This window comes from Nyctereutes procyonoides, unplaced genomic scaffold (assembly GCF_905146905.1).
Source record: "Nyctereutes procyonoides isolate TBG_1078 unplaced genomic scaffold, NYPRO_anot_genome, whole genome shotgun sequence".
In the NCBI taxonomy this organism is placed as follows: domain Eukaryota; kingdom Metazoa; phylum Chordata; class Mammalia; order Carnivora; family Canidae; genus Nyctereutes; species Nyctereutes procyonoides.
In genome coordinates this window covers 8,698,458-8,713,323 of record NW_026575130.1, presented here as the reverse complement: position 1 = coordinate 8,713,323, position 14,866 = coordinate 8,698,458, and the positions used below count along the sequence as shown (strand labels likewise).

At 39.0% G+C, this 14,866-nt stretch overlaps 1 protein-coding gene across 2 annotated transcripts in view; it reads left to right on the top strand.

Annotated features, from left to right (window-relative positions):
* SEC24B (SEC24 homolog B, COPII coat complex component) overlaps positions 1 to 1,274 on the top strand; it is a 95,544-nt gene extending 94,270 nt beyond the window's left edge. For both annotated transcript variants that reach the window (XM_055342464.1, XM_055342463.1), the window contains 2 exons: positions 38 to 141; positions 382 to 1,274. In XM_055342464.1, coding sequence (XP_055198439.1) covers positions 38 to 141; positions 382 to 496 — 219 coding nt within the window. In that variant the 3' untranslated portion in view covers positions 497 to 1,274. The remainder of the gene's footprint in view (positions 1 to 37; positions 142 to 381) is intronic.
* The last annotated feature ends 13,592 nt before the right edge of the window (positions 1,275 to 14,866 follow it).

The window sequence follows — 14,866 nt, the reverse complement described above, 5'->3', positions numbered from 1 at the left end:
AAAGGAAGTAATTTCCTAATTATATTACTTTTACCAGACACATCTTCCAGAGCTAGATACCCTTTCATCAGAAAGAGCGAGATCCTTTATAACTTGGCTGAGAGACAACAGACCATTAAGCCCAATTCTTCACGTGGTAAAGTAAGTACTTCTGTAACTTAATTATCAAATTGTCTTATCCCGTGCAGTCTGTGTGAAACTGTTTGTCTTCAGAGCAAATTTTAAATAATATTATGAAAATATATTCTAATAAGAGAATGCTGTTAATTGATTAATATCCCCTATGTTCCATTTTCCTAAAGCCCCCGTGTATTAGTAATTTTTTAATGTATAATTATTCTTTATAAGAATGTGCATTTTTAAACACTTTTTCTTTTTCAGAGATGAGAGTCCTGCCAAAACGGAATTTTTTCAACATTTGATTGAAGACCGAACAGAAGCTGCGTTCTCTTACTATGAATTTTTGCTTCACATTCAGCAGCAGATTTGTAAGTGAAGTGGAATAAAATTGAATGAGAAGAAAAAGATCCATAGCCTAGGTAAAGCATAATCTGTCAGAGAAGCACGTAGGATATTTGAAATGAAAGCATTTGTTGTTCCAAGACAGAGTGCAAAGCATAGCACCCTGAGGCTTTGGCAAAAGGGAAAGGGGAAGAAAAAACCTGGCAGATTTTCTTCAGCCTGAATTCATGGTAATGATGATGCTGTTTCATCAAGTATATTTTGAATTGATTTCTTCACATTTCCAGTAATGCAGCAGCACAGTGCTCTGTTCATTGCAGGCCGGCACATCTATGTAGCTGTGTGGAATGATGTGTCATAATGGCAAAGTAGATGAATTCCTTTTTCTTAGAATTAATATAACATTTCTGGACTCGAACTCTGACAAGAGATGCCAAAAGGCAGTGGTACCGTGTTACTTGTTTATATGAATTACTTTTTAACAAGGAATGATTTGTATTCATGAATTCAATATTTTCCCTGTAAAAACAATAGCATTTCAGAACATGAACTATAGAAAAATATATATAATGTACATAAATGTTACATTTGTAAAGAAAATGTAAAAATGTAACTACAAAATATGAATTGCTTAAACTGTGCTGCATTGTTGGATGACAACTCTTTTTGTCACAGTTAGAGAATGAGGTTGACTAATGCATATTATGAATTGAGTCCACAAAAGAAATACAAAACTCTTTGTAATTCTGTTAAATCTTTTATGTGGATTTATTTATGATCAGCCTACTAATTAAAAATATTTTGCTTGACAATATTTGGTGGTTTTTTTGTGTGGGGGGAGAGTGGGTGTTACTTTTACATATAGGATATATTGAATTTACTACTTGCATTTGGTAGTATTTGAATCCATTCGTTTTTATAAGTTTGTGGACATTACCAAGTACTTATTCTGTTTGTATTCTAAAAAACCAGTGTCACTTTTAAAATACATATGATTATTAACTAGGTAAAATTTTAATTTGTCTCTCTCAGTTAAATTAGGCATTTTTTTCTGTACATTCATAGCAAGAAAATTTTCACACCACATATGACCATTTTATTCAGTCGACTATTAAGATTACCATCTTGGGGGATCCCTGGGTGGCTCAGCGGTTTAGTGCCTGCCTTTGGTCCAGGGCACGATCCTGGAGTCCCGGGATCGAGTCCCGCGTCGGGCTTCTGGCATGGAGCCTGCTTCTCCCTCCTCCTGTGTCTCTGCGCCTCTCTCTCTGTGTGTGTCTATCACGATTATATACAAATAAATAAATCTTTTAAAAAAAAGATTACCACCTTGAATTTTGAGAGTGATTTTATTCTAATGAAAAAAATCTTTCATTTACTAACAGCTTATTTGCTATAAAAACAATTAAAGATATATTAGATCTGTTTTATAACTATGAAAGTCCCACCAATTAACTTTGAAAGGAAAAAGGTTCTTGGTATGTGCGGTGAGGGATTTTACCAGTTTTATGTTTGGTGGCTCTTTTCTTTAGATAAAAATAAAAGTACTCTCTCACATTCCCTGATGGAAATGAGAGGTTAAATGACTCACTCTAAATGACATTACTAATTAATGACAGAGCTAATAGTAAATCCGAAATGTTCTTCCCACCCACCACCTACTCTTCATCCCACCCTCACTCCCCAGGACTGTACTTGTCTCTGTACCATGCTGCCTACAGCAAGAGTGAATCCTATTGAACATTAGGAAAAACTACAATACTCTTAAGGACAACTGAATACTGTAATTTTATAACAAAAAAGTATCATGTTTCTATTTTAGGAAAGGCAAAAATCTTTTGTCTGGATATTTTGTTTTTCATTCAATAGATATTTTTAAGCACTTAATACTTGTCAGAGTTTGTTCTAGGCACAAAACATAAAATCCCCATTTTCACAGAGCTTATAGTTTAGAGTACTGGTATGGAGGACTGGGGAAAAGATAATACATGTCAGGCATAATGAATGCTACAAAGAAAAATAAAGCTATATAAGGGAATCAAGAATGCTGTTTTTGATAGTAACCAGGGAAGGCCCCTCTGGAAAGGTGAGAGCTGAGCAGAGACATAAACTCACATGGATATCTGGAAGAAGAGCCATCCCAAGTGGTAGGTGAATGTGGAAATTACCTTAAAAGGAAAGGTGCACAAAATGGGAGATGGATAAAGAAAAGTTAATGGGCTTAGTTAATAGTCTGTAGGTCCTGGTGAGGTCAAAGGGCTGTTAGACTACGGATAGAAGAGGGAATGAGCTAGAAAGATAAGTGGTGTCGGTGTATGGTATTCTGCCTCAAATCATATTCACCACTTGGATAGGAGGTTGACCAGGGATATCTTTTTTGTTTTTAAGGTTTTATTTATTTATTCATGAGAGACACACAGAGACAGAGAGAGAGGGAGAAACAGACTCCCTGTGGGGAGCCTTGTGGGACTTGATCACAGGACCTTGGATCATGACCTAAGCCAAAGGCAGACATTCAACCACTGAGCCACCCAGGCATCCCCAGAGAGATCTATTTTCTTTATTTTTTAAAGATTTTATTTTATTTATTCATGAGAGACACAGAGAGAGAGAGAGAGGCAGAGACACGGGCAGAGGGAGAAGCAGGCTCCATGCAGGGAGCCTGACACAGGACTCGATCCCGTGTCTCCAGGATCACGCCCTGGGCCAAAGGCAGCGCTAAACCACTGGGCCACCGGGGCTGCCTGAGAGATCTGTTTTAAAAGAGTAACCCAGGTGATATGAATTTTCATATCATTTCCTAATCCCCTATTAAAACCATTATTGAATAGAAACATACAATTCAATTTATAGAGATGTTGTTTACATGCTATTTTTACAGAGTACTTCTATAGAACAAATCAAGCGTGATCCACAAATCAGTGGAAAGGGATTCTGTTTTTTATTTATACATTATGTGTATGTGCAAAAAAACTATTTGAAAGGTGTCTGTAGATAGGAATCTGTTGTAGTCGACATGCATGTATTAATTAGCAACATGTAATACTAAGAAAGCCATGAGTCTTCTATTCAAAGTAACTTTTGAAGATACTGAAAATATCTTCAAAGCCAAAAAAATAAATAAAGCTGAAAACAACATCGTAGATACTATCTAGGTAGAGTTTCTGATAAGTGAAAGAAGAGTTTAAGGGAGGAGAAAAAGCACTCAAGCCTTGCCAAATGAGACAGAGACCTTCTAAAAAATAAAAGTGGTAGGTAGATATTTTAGGATTCACTCATTTTATATCTCTGAATTCAGAGATAGAATATGTATTAACCAGAAAATTGGGCCTCCTCTTCATTTCTGCCTTATACTACCTATGAGAGCTGGCACTTGAGGGAGGAAGGTAGTGTGACTGGAGGACACAGAGGCTATTAATGCATTGCCTTCTGATAAGCCACAGGCTCATCCAAAAGTGAAAGCCATTTCTTTAGGTTCCATTATTAAACGATGCATAGTTATGTAGATTTTCATGTCAATTTGGAGGCCAAGAAGCGTTACTATTAAAACCCACCAAGCTAGTTTTTAAAGATTGTTAAAATTTGTATTCACATTTGTAAACAATCATAAATATAAACCAGTGTTACTAGAGTTTACTTGAGGCTCTACTTCCCTTACGAAACTTGGGTCCCATGCAAGGTTCATAATTTTGCAAAAACTCCCCAAAAGTACAGATAGTGTGCCACACAGAATCTATCAGACCACTGACAAGCTACCCTCCAGCCAGGACTCAGGCATTTCCTTAGGAGTGCGTCATCACTGTTGGGAAATGTTCGTGGGTTTTGCGGCTGTTTTTGCTTTTCATATAACTTTATCTTAGGTTGGTAACCATTTAGGTTGATAAATTTGATCAATGTATAGTAATGTGTATATGCTTATTTTTACACTCTAATTTCTAGTTTTCTGTAACTACATTTTTAATACATTTTTTGGTACACAATAGACATGAAATGATTATCCTGTCATTGCTAAGATAGAAATATGTATAACCTACACCTCTATCTAGCTTGCAACACTTTATTGATGATATAGCTAGTATATATGTGCTAATATAAGTAATTCGTAAATAGAGGTAAGTGCAATATAATAGGTTCTTTTAAAGTTAATAGCCTGTGGCCTTATAATATTAAATCATATGCTTAACCTTAATCTTTTCCTTAGGAATAAATAATACGTTGGGGTGCCTGGGTGGCTCAGTGGTTGAGTGTCTGCCTTTGGCTCAGATCATGATCCCAGGGTCCTGGGATTGAGTTCTACATCACACTCCCTGCAGAAAGCCTGCTTCTCCCTCTATGTCTCTGCCTCTCTCTCTCTGTGTCTCTCATGAATAAGTAAAATCTTTTAAATAAATAAATAAATAAATAAATAAATAAATAAATAAATAAATAAATAAATAATGTGCATATGTTCCTCTCAATTCTTTATTACATAGAAAGTTTACTTTAAGGCATAATTGTATCTTGGGTTTTTAAATACTTAACCCATCTCACAAATAGCCGAGACTTTATCCTAGGACAGGCTCCATAACAGGAACACATTTACTTAATTAAATGACTGGAAAACTGATTAGCCTTTCTTACAGTGGCGTCATTTTACAATGGAGAAAGCTGTAAAACACTACCGGTTTGGAAAGCCAGTTCCATTTTTTGTGGAGATTTTTTTCTGTATTCCAATATCTTTGGAATCTCTCCTTCTGGACTTATATCTTATGACTTGCATAGTAACGATAGGAAATGCCTATTAACTGTTGAAAGGGAGCAGTCTTACTAGAATGCAAGATATTGTGCCTCTAGACTCTTCCTTAATTAACTAATAGAGACTGATAAGTAATTATTTGCTCAGTCAAGAATAACCAGGAGAGGGGCGCCCTGGGTGTCTCAGTGGTTGAGTGTCTGCCTTTGGCTCAGATCATGATCCCAGAGTCCTGGGATGGAGTCCCACATCAGGCTCCGGCTCCCCGGAGAACCTCCTTCTTCCTCTCCCTTTGTCAGTCCCCCTGCTTGTGTTCGCTCTCCCCCCCCCCAACCTGCCCTCCCTGTCAAATAAATCTTTAAAAAAGAATAATGGAGAAATGAAGTAATAAGTCGTTTTAGGCAAGAAGGGTCAGAGCTTAAGGCAGAGTTCTTTAATAGCTAGGATTCAGAGTTTTATGTCCCCAGGAAAAACAGGGTCTGAAAGGGTGTTTTTCCACAAAATGTAGTGAAGCTAAATTGCCTTTATAGAACTCATGGCAACTTGTGGGTCATACTCAGGGAAAAAATGGGAACAGATTTGATGTGGAGGATGGGTGGGAACGAGAAGGAAACCTCTGAGAGGGAAAGAAGACTGATCCATCATAGGAGCTGCCCTTCTTTCAGGTCCAGACTTTGCGCCTGCTGCTACCCTTACTTGGAGAAAACCCTTTGACCCCGTCCTGGCTTCACTCATGGAGCCCCACCATCTTTCAGAACTCAGCCTAAACATCACTTTCTCCCAGGCCTGCAGCCTTTCCTGACCACACTCCTGTCTCGTTGAGAAACCCCTCCCGTGTGTTTCCAGACCACCTTCTGCTACCTGTGTCATAGCCCCTGCCATGCGGTGGTAACCGGTGTTCTCCCTTAAAGTAAGGCCACTCTGTTGTGCCCACCCTCACCTCCACGCCACCATGCCTGGCACATCGTAGGCACTCAGGAAATGTTGAACCAATTTTAAATGATTCTTACGTAGGGGAAAAAATAAGTTGTAAACCTGGAAACAAATGTAAAGAAACAGGCTCTGGAATAAAGAAGAAACATACACTATTGTGCTGGGTTTAGGTAGAAATTGAAAGATGGCCTGAAGAATGGGAATGGTGCCCGAGGGTGGATAGGAGGCACGTGAAAATTCGGGAGTGCACCCACACTCTGAAGTTTCAGGAGGTTCATTGGTCTGGAGCTTCGTGCCAGATTCCCTCCAAAACAAAAAGCAAGTTGCTGCTCTCGTGTCACTTTCCACAACACTGTACAATACTTGTGGTTTTGGGGGGATCTTGGAAGCCACGTATCCTCCATTTCACTGTGCTGCTCTGACCCATTTACCAAGTAACCCATAAATAAGGCTGAGTGTCTGCAGTGCAGTCAGAGCCAACAGACCGTTCCTCACCAAGTAGGCCGCCGCGCAAACAGCTCCACTGCTTGGGCTCTGTTGACCTACGGATCCCATCAGAGTGTCTACGATAAATACAAATGCCATATGCAGGTGCAGGGGAGAATTACAGACCTCTCTAGGGTTTTGGAGCAGCTGTATCTTCTGAAAAAAAAAATTTAATTTTCGTTTTGAAAACGGCTCCTAAATCGCTGCTGGACTGTCTACTACAAGATACCAAGTGCCTTTGTGACCTGAGCTGACCAATGTGGGCATGCCCAGCTGTAGTCTACCATTAAATGAAAATGCATGTAAGCTACCAGGCTCAGCTGATCCCGACGTAAGTGTCATGTGCAGGTGGCTCTGACTCGTAGGGTAGCTGCTCCTGCTGCATTGCAACTTTGCCTCACTTCATATCTATGACTTCATGAGGTATTTCCCTAGGACTAGTTAACTAAGGAAGAAAAAAATCTGAACCTGGGCCAACTGGACTGTTACAGTATTAGTCTAGTGGTGAAGGGAAATCCTCTTTATGATAGGCAGGATTCAAGCTGTCCATTTTTCTACACTGAGATGGCCAAGAGGTGTAGATCTGTACAGCTTCCAAGGCAGTAGCTACTGGCTAGTTAAATGGTAGGGGACTTGGAAGGAACAAGATTGGAAATTGATGACATCGGTTTGGAGACCTAGTATGTGGATAAATTTCATAAAATGGACACAGAGTGAGAGGATATTTGTATTCCATATGAATGTACACCAAAAGGCATCTGCAGCAAAAACTGTCCACCTCAATCAGGTGAATGAAGTGACCCATCTGTGAACGTTGGCCTTTTCCTTAAGCACCCTAATGTTAGGCTCAATGGCTTATGTACAAAGTTGCCATATCTGGGAGTATGGAAGCTATACATGGGCTAAATAAATAGCTACCACCACTGTATTCCTAACCTGTTTTCAGCTGAGACTTACTTTGCTTTCTCAACGTGGCATCATTTCTTGGGAGACAAAGCAGCTACCCAGTAGCAGATTGATTACACTGGACCTTCCCATCATGGAGTAATTTGTCATCAATGGAATAGATACATACTCTGAGTATGGTTTTCCTGCCCTGCCTACAGTGTCTCTGTCAACACCACTATCTGTGGGCTTACAGAATGCCTTCGTCATCACCATGGGACCACCACAACATTGCTTCTGGTCAAATCTCCCATCCCATGGCAAAATAAGTATGGTAATGAGAATTCACTGGTCTTGCCACACCTGTCACCTCAAAAAGCAACTGGCCTGATAAAAAAGTAGAATGCCCCACCAAAACTGTCCTACAAGATGTAATATATGCTTTAAGTCTGCAACCAAAATTTTTCTTTCATAGCCAGAACACACAGGTCTGAAAATCAAGATTAGAAGTGAGAGCTTTGAGAAAAAAAAAAAAAAAAAAAAAACAGAAGTGAGAGCTTTGCCTCCTAACCTATTCAACAGAATTTTGGGGTCTTTGTTCCCAAAGGCAAGATGCTTCCAATGTGGGGGTCGGGGGGAATGACACACAATAATGTCCCCACTGAATTAGAAGTTATAACAACCATCTGGCCATTTTACTTCTTATACAAACACCCAGATGGGGAGTGATTCTTATTGTGAAGAGGAATTAATCTGCTGCTGTATACTGGGGCAGGGAGGTCTCTATCTGGGACCTATTGGATTTTTCAGAGAGCCTCTTAATATTTCCATGTTCAATTCTTAAAGTTAATGGAATATTATAGGAACTCATTTTTAAAAGGGAGTGTCGGGAATCCCTGGGTGGCTCAGTGGTTTAGCGCCTGCCTTTGGCCCAGGGCATGATCCTGGAGTCCCGGGATCGAGTCCCACGTCGGGCTCCCGGGATGGAGCCTGCTTCTCCCTCTGCCTGTGTCTCTGCCTCTCTCTCTCTGTCTATCATAAGTAAATAAATAAATAAATAATAAATAAATCTTTAATAAAAAATAAAAGGGAGTGTCATTGATGACCCAAACTCTCCAAAAGTTAAAGTATCTGTCTCCTACTAGGTAAAGAAACAAACTGCATTCTATACTGTAATGAATAGAAACTGGAAAATGATCTGAGAGGTATAGTGCAAACAAATTTCAGTGAAAACTCAATTCTAGCCCTGGAGCTGTCACATTACATTAGACCAAATCTAGTGGAAAAAATAGGGTTTGAGAGCGAAAACACAGAATTTGAATTCTAGTCTCTCTTGTAGCTGTGTGATCTGGGATAAGTCCCTAAACTTTTCTGAGCCCTACTAGAGATAATTCTGTGCTAAAAATCTTATGGGAATTTTATGGTATAAATGTGTAAAGTTTTCTGTGTAACGCCTGGACACAGTAGATACAGTTAACCCTTGAACAATACTGGTTTTGAACTGTGCAGGCCCACTTATATGCAGATTTTTTTTTTTTTTTTACTTTTATAAAATCGAGTTCTTGGTTCCTTGGAGCTCCTTTTTTTTTTTTTCAAATTTGCATTTAAATTCTAATTAGTTAACATATAGTATAGTACTGGTTTTAGGAGTAGAAATTAGTGTTTCGTCACTTACATACAACACCCAGTGCTCGCTACAACAGGTGCCCTCCTGAATACCCATTAATCATTTAGCCCATCTCCCCACCACCTCCCCTCTAGCAGCCCTCAGTATGTTCTCTATGGTTAAGAGTCTCTTATGGTTTGTCTCCTTTTTTTTTTCTCTTTCCCTATGTTCATCTGTTTTGTTTCTTAAATTCCATGTATGAGTGAAATCATATATTTGTCTTTCTCTGACTGACTTATTTCACTTAGCATAATACACTCTAGCTCCAACCACGTTACGGCAAGATTTCATTCTTTTTGATGACTAATATTCCATTGTAACCAATACCACCTCTTCTTTTTTTTTATTTTATAAATTAATTTTTATTGGTGTTCAATTTACCAACATACAGAATAACACCCAGTGCTCATCCCGTCAAGTGTCCCCCTCCGTGCCCGTCACCCATTCACCCCCACCCCCCGCCCTCCTCCCCTTCCACCACCCCTAGTTCATTTCCCAGAGTTAGAAGTCTTTATGTTCTGTGTCCCTTTCTGATATCTCCCACACATTTCTTCTCCCTTCCCTTATATTCCCCTTCACTATTATTCATATTCCCCAAATGAGTGAGAACATACACTGTTTGTCCTTCTCCGATTGACTTACTTCACTCAGCATAATACCCTCCAGTTCCATCCACGTTGAAGCAAATGGTGGGTATTTGTCGTTTCTAATGGCTGAGTAATATTCCATTGTATACATAAACCACCTCTTCTTTATCCATTCATCAGTTGATGGACATTTGGATTCTTTCCATAATTTGGCTATTGTTGATAATGCTGCTACAAACATCAGGGTACATGTGCCCCTTCAAATCAGTATTTTTGTGTCATTTCGGTGAATACTTAGCACAATTGCTGGCTCATAGGGTAGCTCTATTTTTAACTTTTTGAGGAACCTTCATACTGTTTTCCAGAGTGGCTATAGCAGTCTATATTCCTACCAACAGTGAGGGTTCCCCTTTCCCTACATCCTTATCAGCATCTGTTGTTTCCTGTATTGTTAATTTTAGCCATTCTGACAGGTGTGAGGTAGTGTCTCATGGTTTTGATTTGTATTTCCCTAATGAGTGGTGTTGAACACATTTTCATGTGTCTGTTGGCCATTTGGATGTCTTCTTTGGAGAAATGTCTGTTCACATCTTCTGTCCATTTCTTAACTGTATTATTTGGTTTTGGGGTGTTGAGTTTGATAAATTCTTTACAGATTTTGGATACTATCCCTTTATCAGATAGGTAATTTGCAAACATCTCCCATTCCATAGGCTGCTTTTTAGGTTTGTTTTTTTTATAAATATCTTTTTAAAAAATATTTTATTTATTTATTCATGAGAGACACAGACTGAGAGAGAGAGAGAGAGAGAGAGGCAGAGACACAGGCAGAGGGAGAAGCAGGCTCCATGCAGGGAGCCCGATGCGGGACTCGATCCTGGAACTCCAGGATCACACCCTGGACTGAAGGCAGGCACCAAACCGCTGAGCCACCCAGGGATCCCCGCATTTTAGTTTTGTTAATCATTTCCTTCACTGTGCAGAGCTTTTTATCTTGATGAAGTCCCAATAGTTCATTTTGCTTTGGTTTCCTTTGCCACTAGAAATGTGTCCAGTAAGAAGTTGCTATGGCCCATGTCAGAGAGGTTTCTGCCTGTGTTCTCCTCTAGGATTTTGATAGTTTCCTGTCTCACATTTAGGTCTTTCATCCATTTTGAATTTATTTTTGTGTCGGGTGTAAGAAAGTAATCCAGTTTCATTCACTGGTACAATTTAAATGGAATTGATTCCTTGATGTTCTGCTTCTTCATTATTGATATATAGAAATACAACAGATTTCTGTACATTAATTTTATATCCTGAACTTTGCTGAATTTGTGTATCGGCTCTAGCAAATTTTTGGTGGTCTTTTGGATTTTCTACATAGAGTATCATGTTGTCTGTGAATGGTGAAAGTCTGACTTCTTCCTTGCTGATTTGGATGCCTTCTATTTCTTTTTGTTGTCTGATTGCTAAGGCAAGGACTTTCAGTACTATGTTAATAATAGTGGTCAGAGTGGACATCCCTGTCTTTTTCCATACTATAGAGGAAGAGCTCTTACTTTTTCCCCAATGAGGATGAGATTAGCTGTGGGTCTTTCATATATGGCCTTTATGATGTTAAGGTATGTTCCCTCTGTGGCTACTTTGTTGAGGTTTTTATCAAGAATGGATGCTTAGGGCAGCCCGGCTGGCTCAGCGGTTTAGCACCGCCTTCGGCCCAGGGCATGATCCTGGAGACCTGGGATCGAGTCCGACGTCGGGCTCCTTGCATGGAGCCTGCTTCTCCCTCTGCCTGTGTCTCTGCCTCTCTCTCTCTCTGGTCTCTCATGAATAAATAAATAAAATATTAAAAAAAAATGGATGCTGTAGGGGCACCGGGTGGCTCAGTGGGTTAAGCCTCTGCCTCTGGCTCAGGTCATGATCCAGAAGTCCCGCCCCACATTGGGCTCTGCTCAATAGGGAGTCTGCTTCTCCTTCTTGCTCTGCCCCTCCTTGCTCCTTCTGTCTCTCACTTACTCTCTCTTTCTCAAATAAATAAATAAAATAAATTTTTAAAAGAATGGATGCTTTATTTTGTCAAATGCTTTTTCTGCATCTATTGAGAAGATCATATGGTTTTTATCCTTTCGTTTATTAATGTGATGTATCACACTGGTTGATTTGCAAATATGGAACCCACGTTCTGCGCCCAGGAATAAATCTACTTGATGGTGGTAAATAATTTTTTTAATGTCCTGTTGTATTCAATTTGCTAGTATCTTGTTGAGAATTTTTGCATCTATGTTTATCAGGGATACTGATCTGTAATTCTCCTTTTCAGTGGGATTTTTTCTGGAATCAAGGTAATGCTCACCTTATAGAATGAGTTCGGGAGTTTTCTATTTTTTTAGAGTAGTTTGAGAAGAAAAGTATTAATTCTTCTTTAAATGTTTGGTAGAATTCCACTGGGAAGCCGCCTGGCCCAGGACTTCTGTTTGTTGGGAGATTTTTGATTACTGATTCAATTTGTTTGCTGGTTGCAGATTTTTTTTTCAATAAATACAGTATAATACTTAAATGTATTTTGTCTTGTAATTTTCTTAATGACCTCTCTTTTCTCTAGCTTACTTTACTAAGAATACAGTATATTATGCAAATAACATGGAAAATATGTGTTAATCCAGCACTGTGGTTATACAGAAGCAATCTTACTCCATTACCTCATATACCATCAGACCTCAAAACCTGACTCTCACCGGTGAGCCACAATTGTTATGCTAAATTTTGTTTGATATCAAGTTTTAACCTTCCACCTGATAATCTCTTTATTAGTAGAGAGTTATGAACTCTTATGCCCCTGGGCCTTTGAACATGCTGTTCCCTCTGCTAGAAACGTATCTTCACCTCTTAATTTGACTAGCTCCCATTCTTCCTTCAGTTATTAGTATGTACTGACATCAGTTTAACCCTTACCTGAAGCCTAGGTGGGGTCCCCCTCCATAGGCCCTGATACTTTTCCTATTACAACATTTATTTCACTTTATTTAACCACCTGTTCTGCTTAGCTTCCCCACTATATCCTGTGTGGGCAAGAAACTCAGCATTTTTGTTCATCACTCTATTATTAGAGCCTTGAACAATATCTGGCACACCCCTGTGCACAGATAACCAGAAGTATGTGTGTTTGTGTTATTCTTTATTATTGTTTATTTATTTAGAGACAGAGTGAGAGGGAACATGGGAACATGGGAACAGGTTTGGGGGAGGGAGGGGCAGAGAGAGAATCCATGGCCATCACAGAGCCTGAAGCTCCATACCCAGCATGAGCCCAAGAAGAGTTTAATCTCACCAACCCTGAGATCATGACCTGAGCCAAAACCAAGGGTTTGACACTTAACCAACTGATCCAACCAAGCACTATGTATAGCATTCTTAAAGGTGGTTGTTGTTTTGAACTTAGAAGTCCTGCTTTATTTTTCATTAACTCATTTATTCATCAAATATTTAAGACTATGTGACAGGCATTGTGAGGTAATGGTTTTAGAGCAGTGAACAAGACAGACAAGGTGCCTTTCATCATGGAGTTTGCACTCCATGTGGGGGGAAGAGATAAAAGATAAATATATAATATGTCAGGTGATGATTAAATGCTAAGGAGAAAAATAGAGCAGAGTGAGGGCTATCAGCAGGGAATAGGAGTTAGTGTGGCTAGGCCCATCTTTTAGGGCCTCACAGGTCATGGCAAGGCCTTTGAGTTTCACTCCAACAGAAGTGAAAAGCTTTTGAAGGACTTTGAAAAGAGGAGCAATGTGATGCCACCCTAACAGGAGTCTAGCCAACCTGCTGTAGGCCACCAAAGAGGATAAGGGGGATGCAGTGAACAGATGATGAATAAATCAGGCCCCATAGTTTAGATGGGATATGTTTGCATTAAGAGAATGTGAAATTGGGAATTGACCCTGCAGCTTGGATGAATCTTTACTAGATCATTCTTTTTTACACTACTGGGTTCCATTTGCTAATATTTTGCTTAGGATCTGTTTTATTTCCTTGTGTAAGACTGGTCTATAGTTTGCTTTTATAGTCTTCACCTGTTTAATTTTGATTAGCATTATGCCAGTTTTATTAAATGAGTTGGCTAGCATCCCATCTGTTTTGATGCTTTGGAACAGTTTGCATAGATTTTGTTATATAAGATAGGTATTACCTATTCTTAAAGTTTTGGTTGAACTGGCCCATTATGTCTCTGGGCCTGGGACCTTTTCCATTTTAATCTCTGACCATTGATCTATTTAGGTTGTCTTTGTTGGGCTAAGGTGATCTCTATAGTTCTAACTTGATTGGTATAAGCAATTATTATTGGGGGATTAGCTATTTTCATCTTTTTTGTAATGTTTATGTATTCCTATTTTCTCTTTTCTTAATCTTTCTTGTTTCAGGGTTGCCTGTCTTGGTGCCTTAAAAAAAAACCCCCACTTAGTTTCATTGACTTACTCTATTTTGGGGAGAGGTTGCTTTAGAATAAATGTAGAGGAAGTTTGATTCACTTTCTGCTTTACCTTTATCAGTTCCTTTCCACTTCTTCCGTTGGGTTTATTTTTGCTGCTGTTTTTTTGAGCTTCTTAGATTGTAAACTTAGTTTATCTTCAAACTTCTCTGTTTCTAATAAATGCATTTAAGACTATGCAATTTCCTGAGTAGTGAAGTTTTAATATTTAGTGCTTTCATTCCTATTCAGTTTTCAAATAGTTCCCAATTTCCATTTATTTTCTATTTAATCCATGACTATTTGTGTGTTATTTAAATTCCAATGGTAGTGATGCTTTGTCTTTTTGTTAATTTCTAATTTCATAAACATAGCTTTTTGTTATCAGGTTTAAAATTTTTTTTGAGAGGGGTCCCTAGGTGGTTCAGTCAGTTAAGTATCTGACTCTTGATTTCGGCTCAGGTCATGATCTCAGGGTTGTGAGATCCAGCCCCAAATCAGGCTCCACGGTCAGAGCAGACTCTGCTTGAGATTCTCTCCCTCTCCCACTGCCCCTCCCCCAGCTCTCATGCTCACTTACTCTCTCTCTAAAGCTAAAAAATTTTGAGATTTCCTCTGAGGCCTAATATATGATCATTATATTGTGAATCTTCCATAGTGTTTGAAAA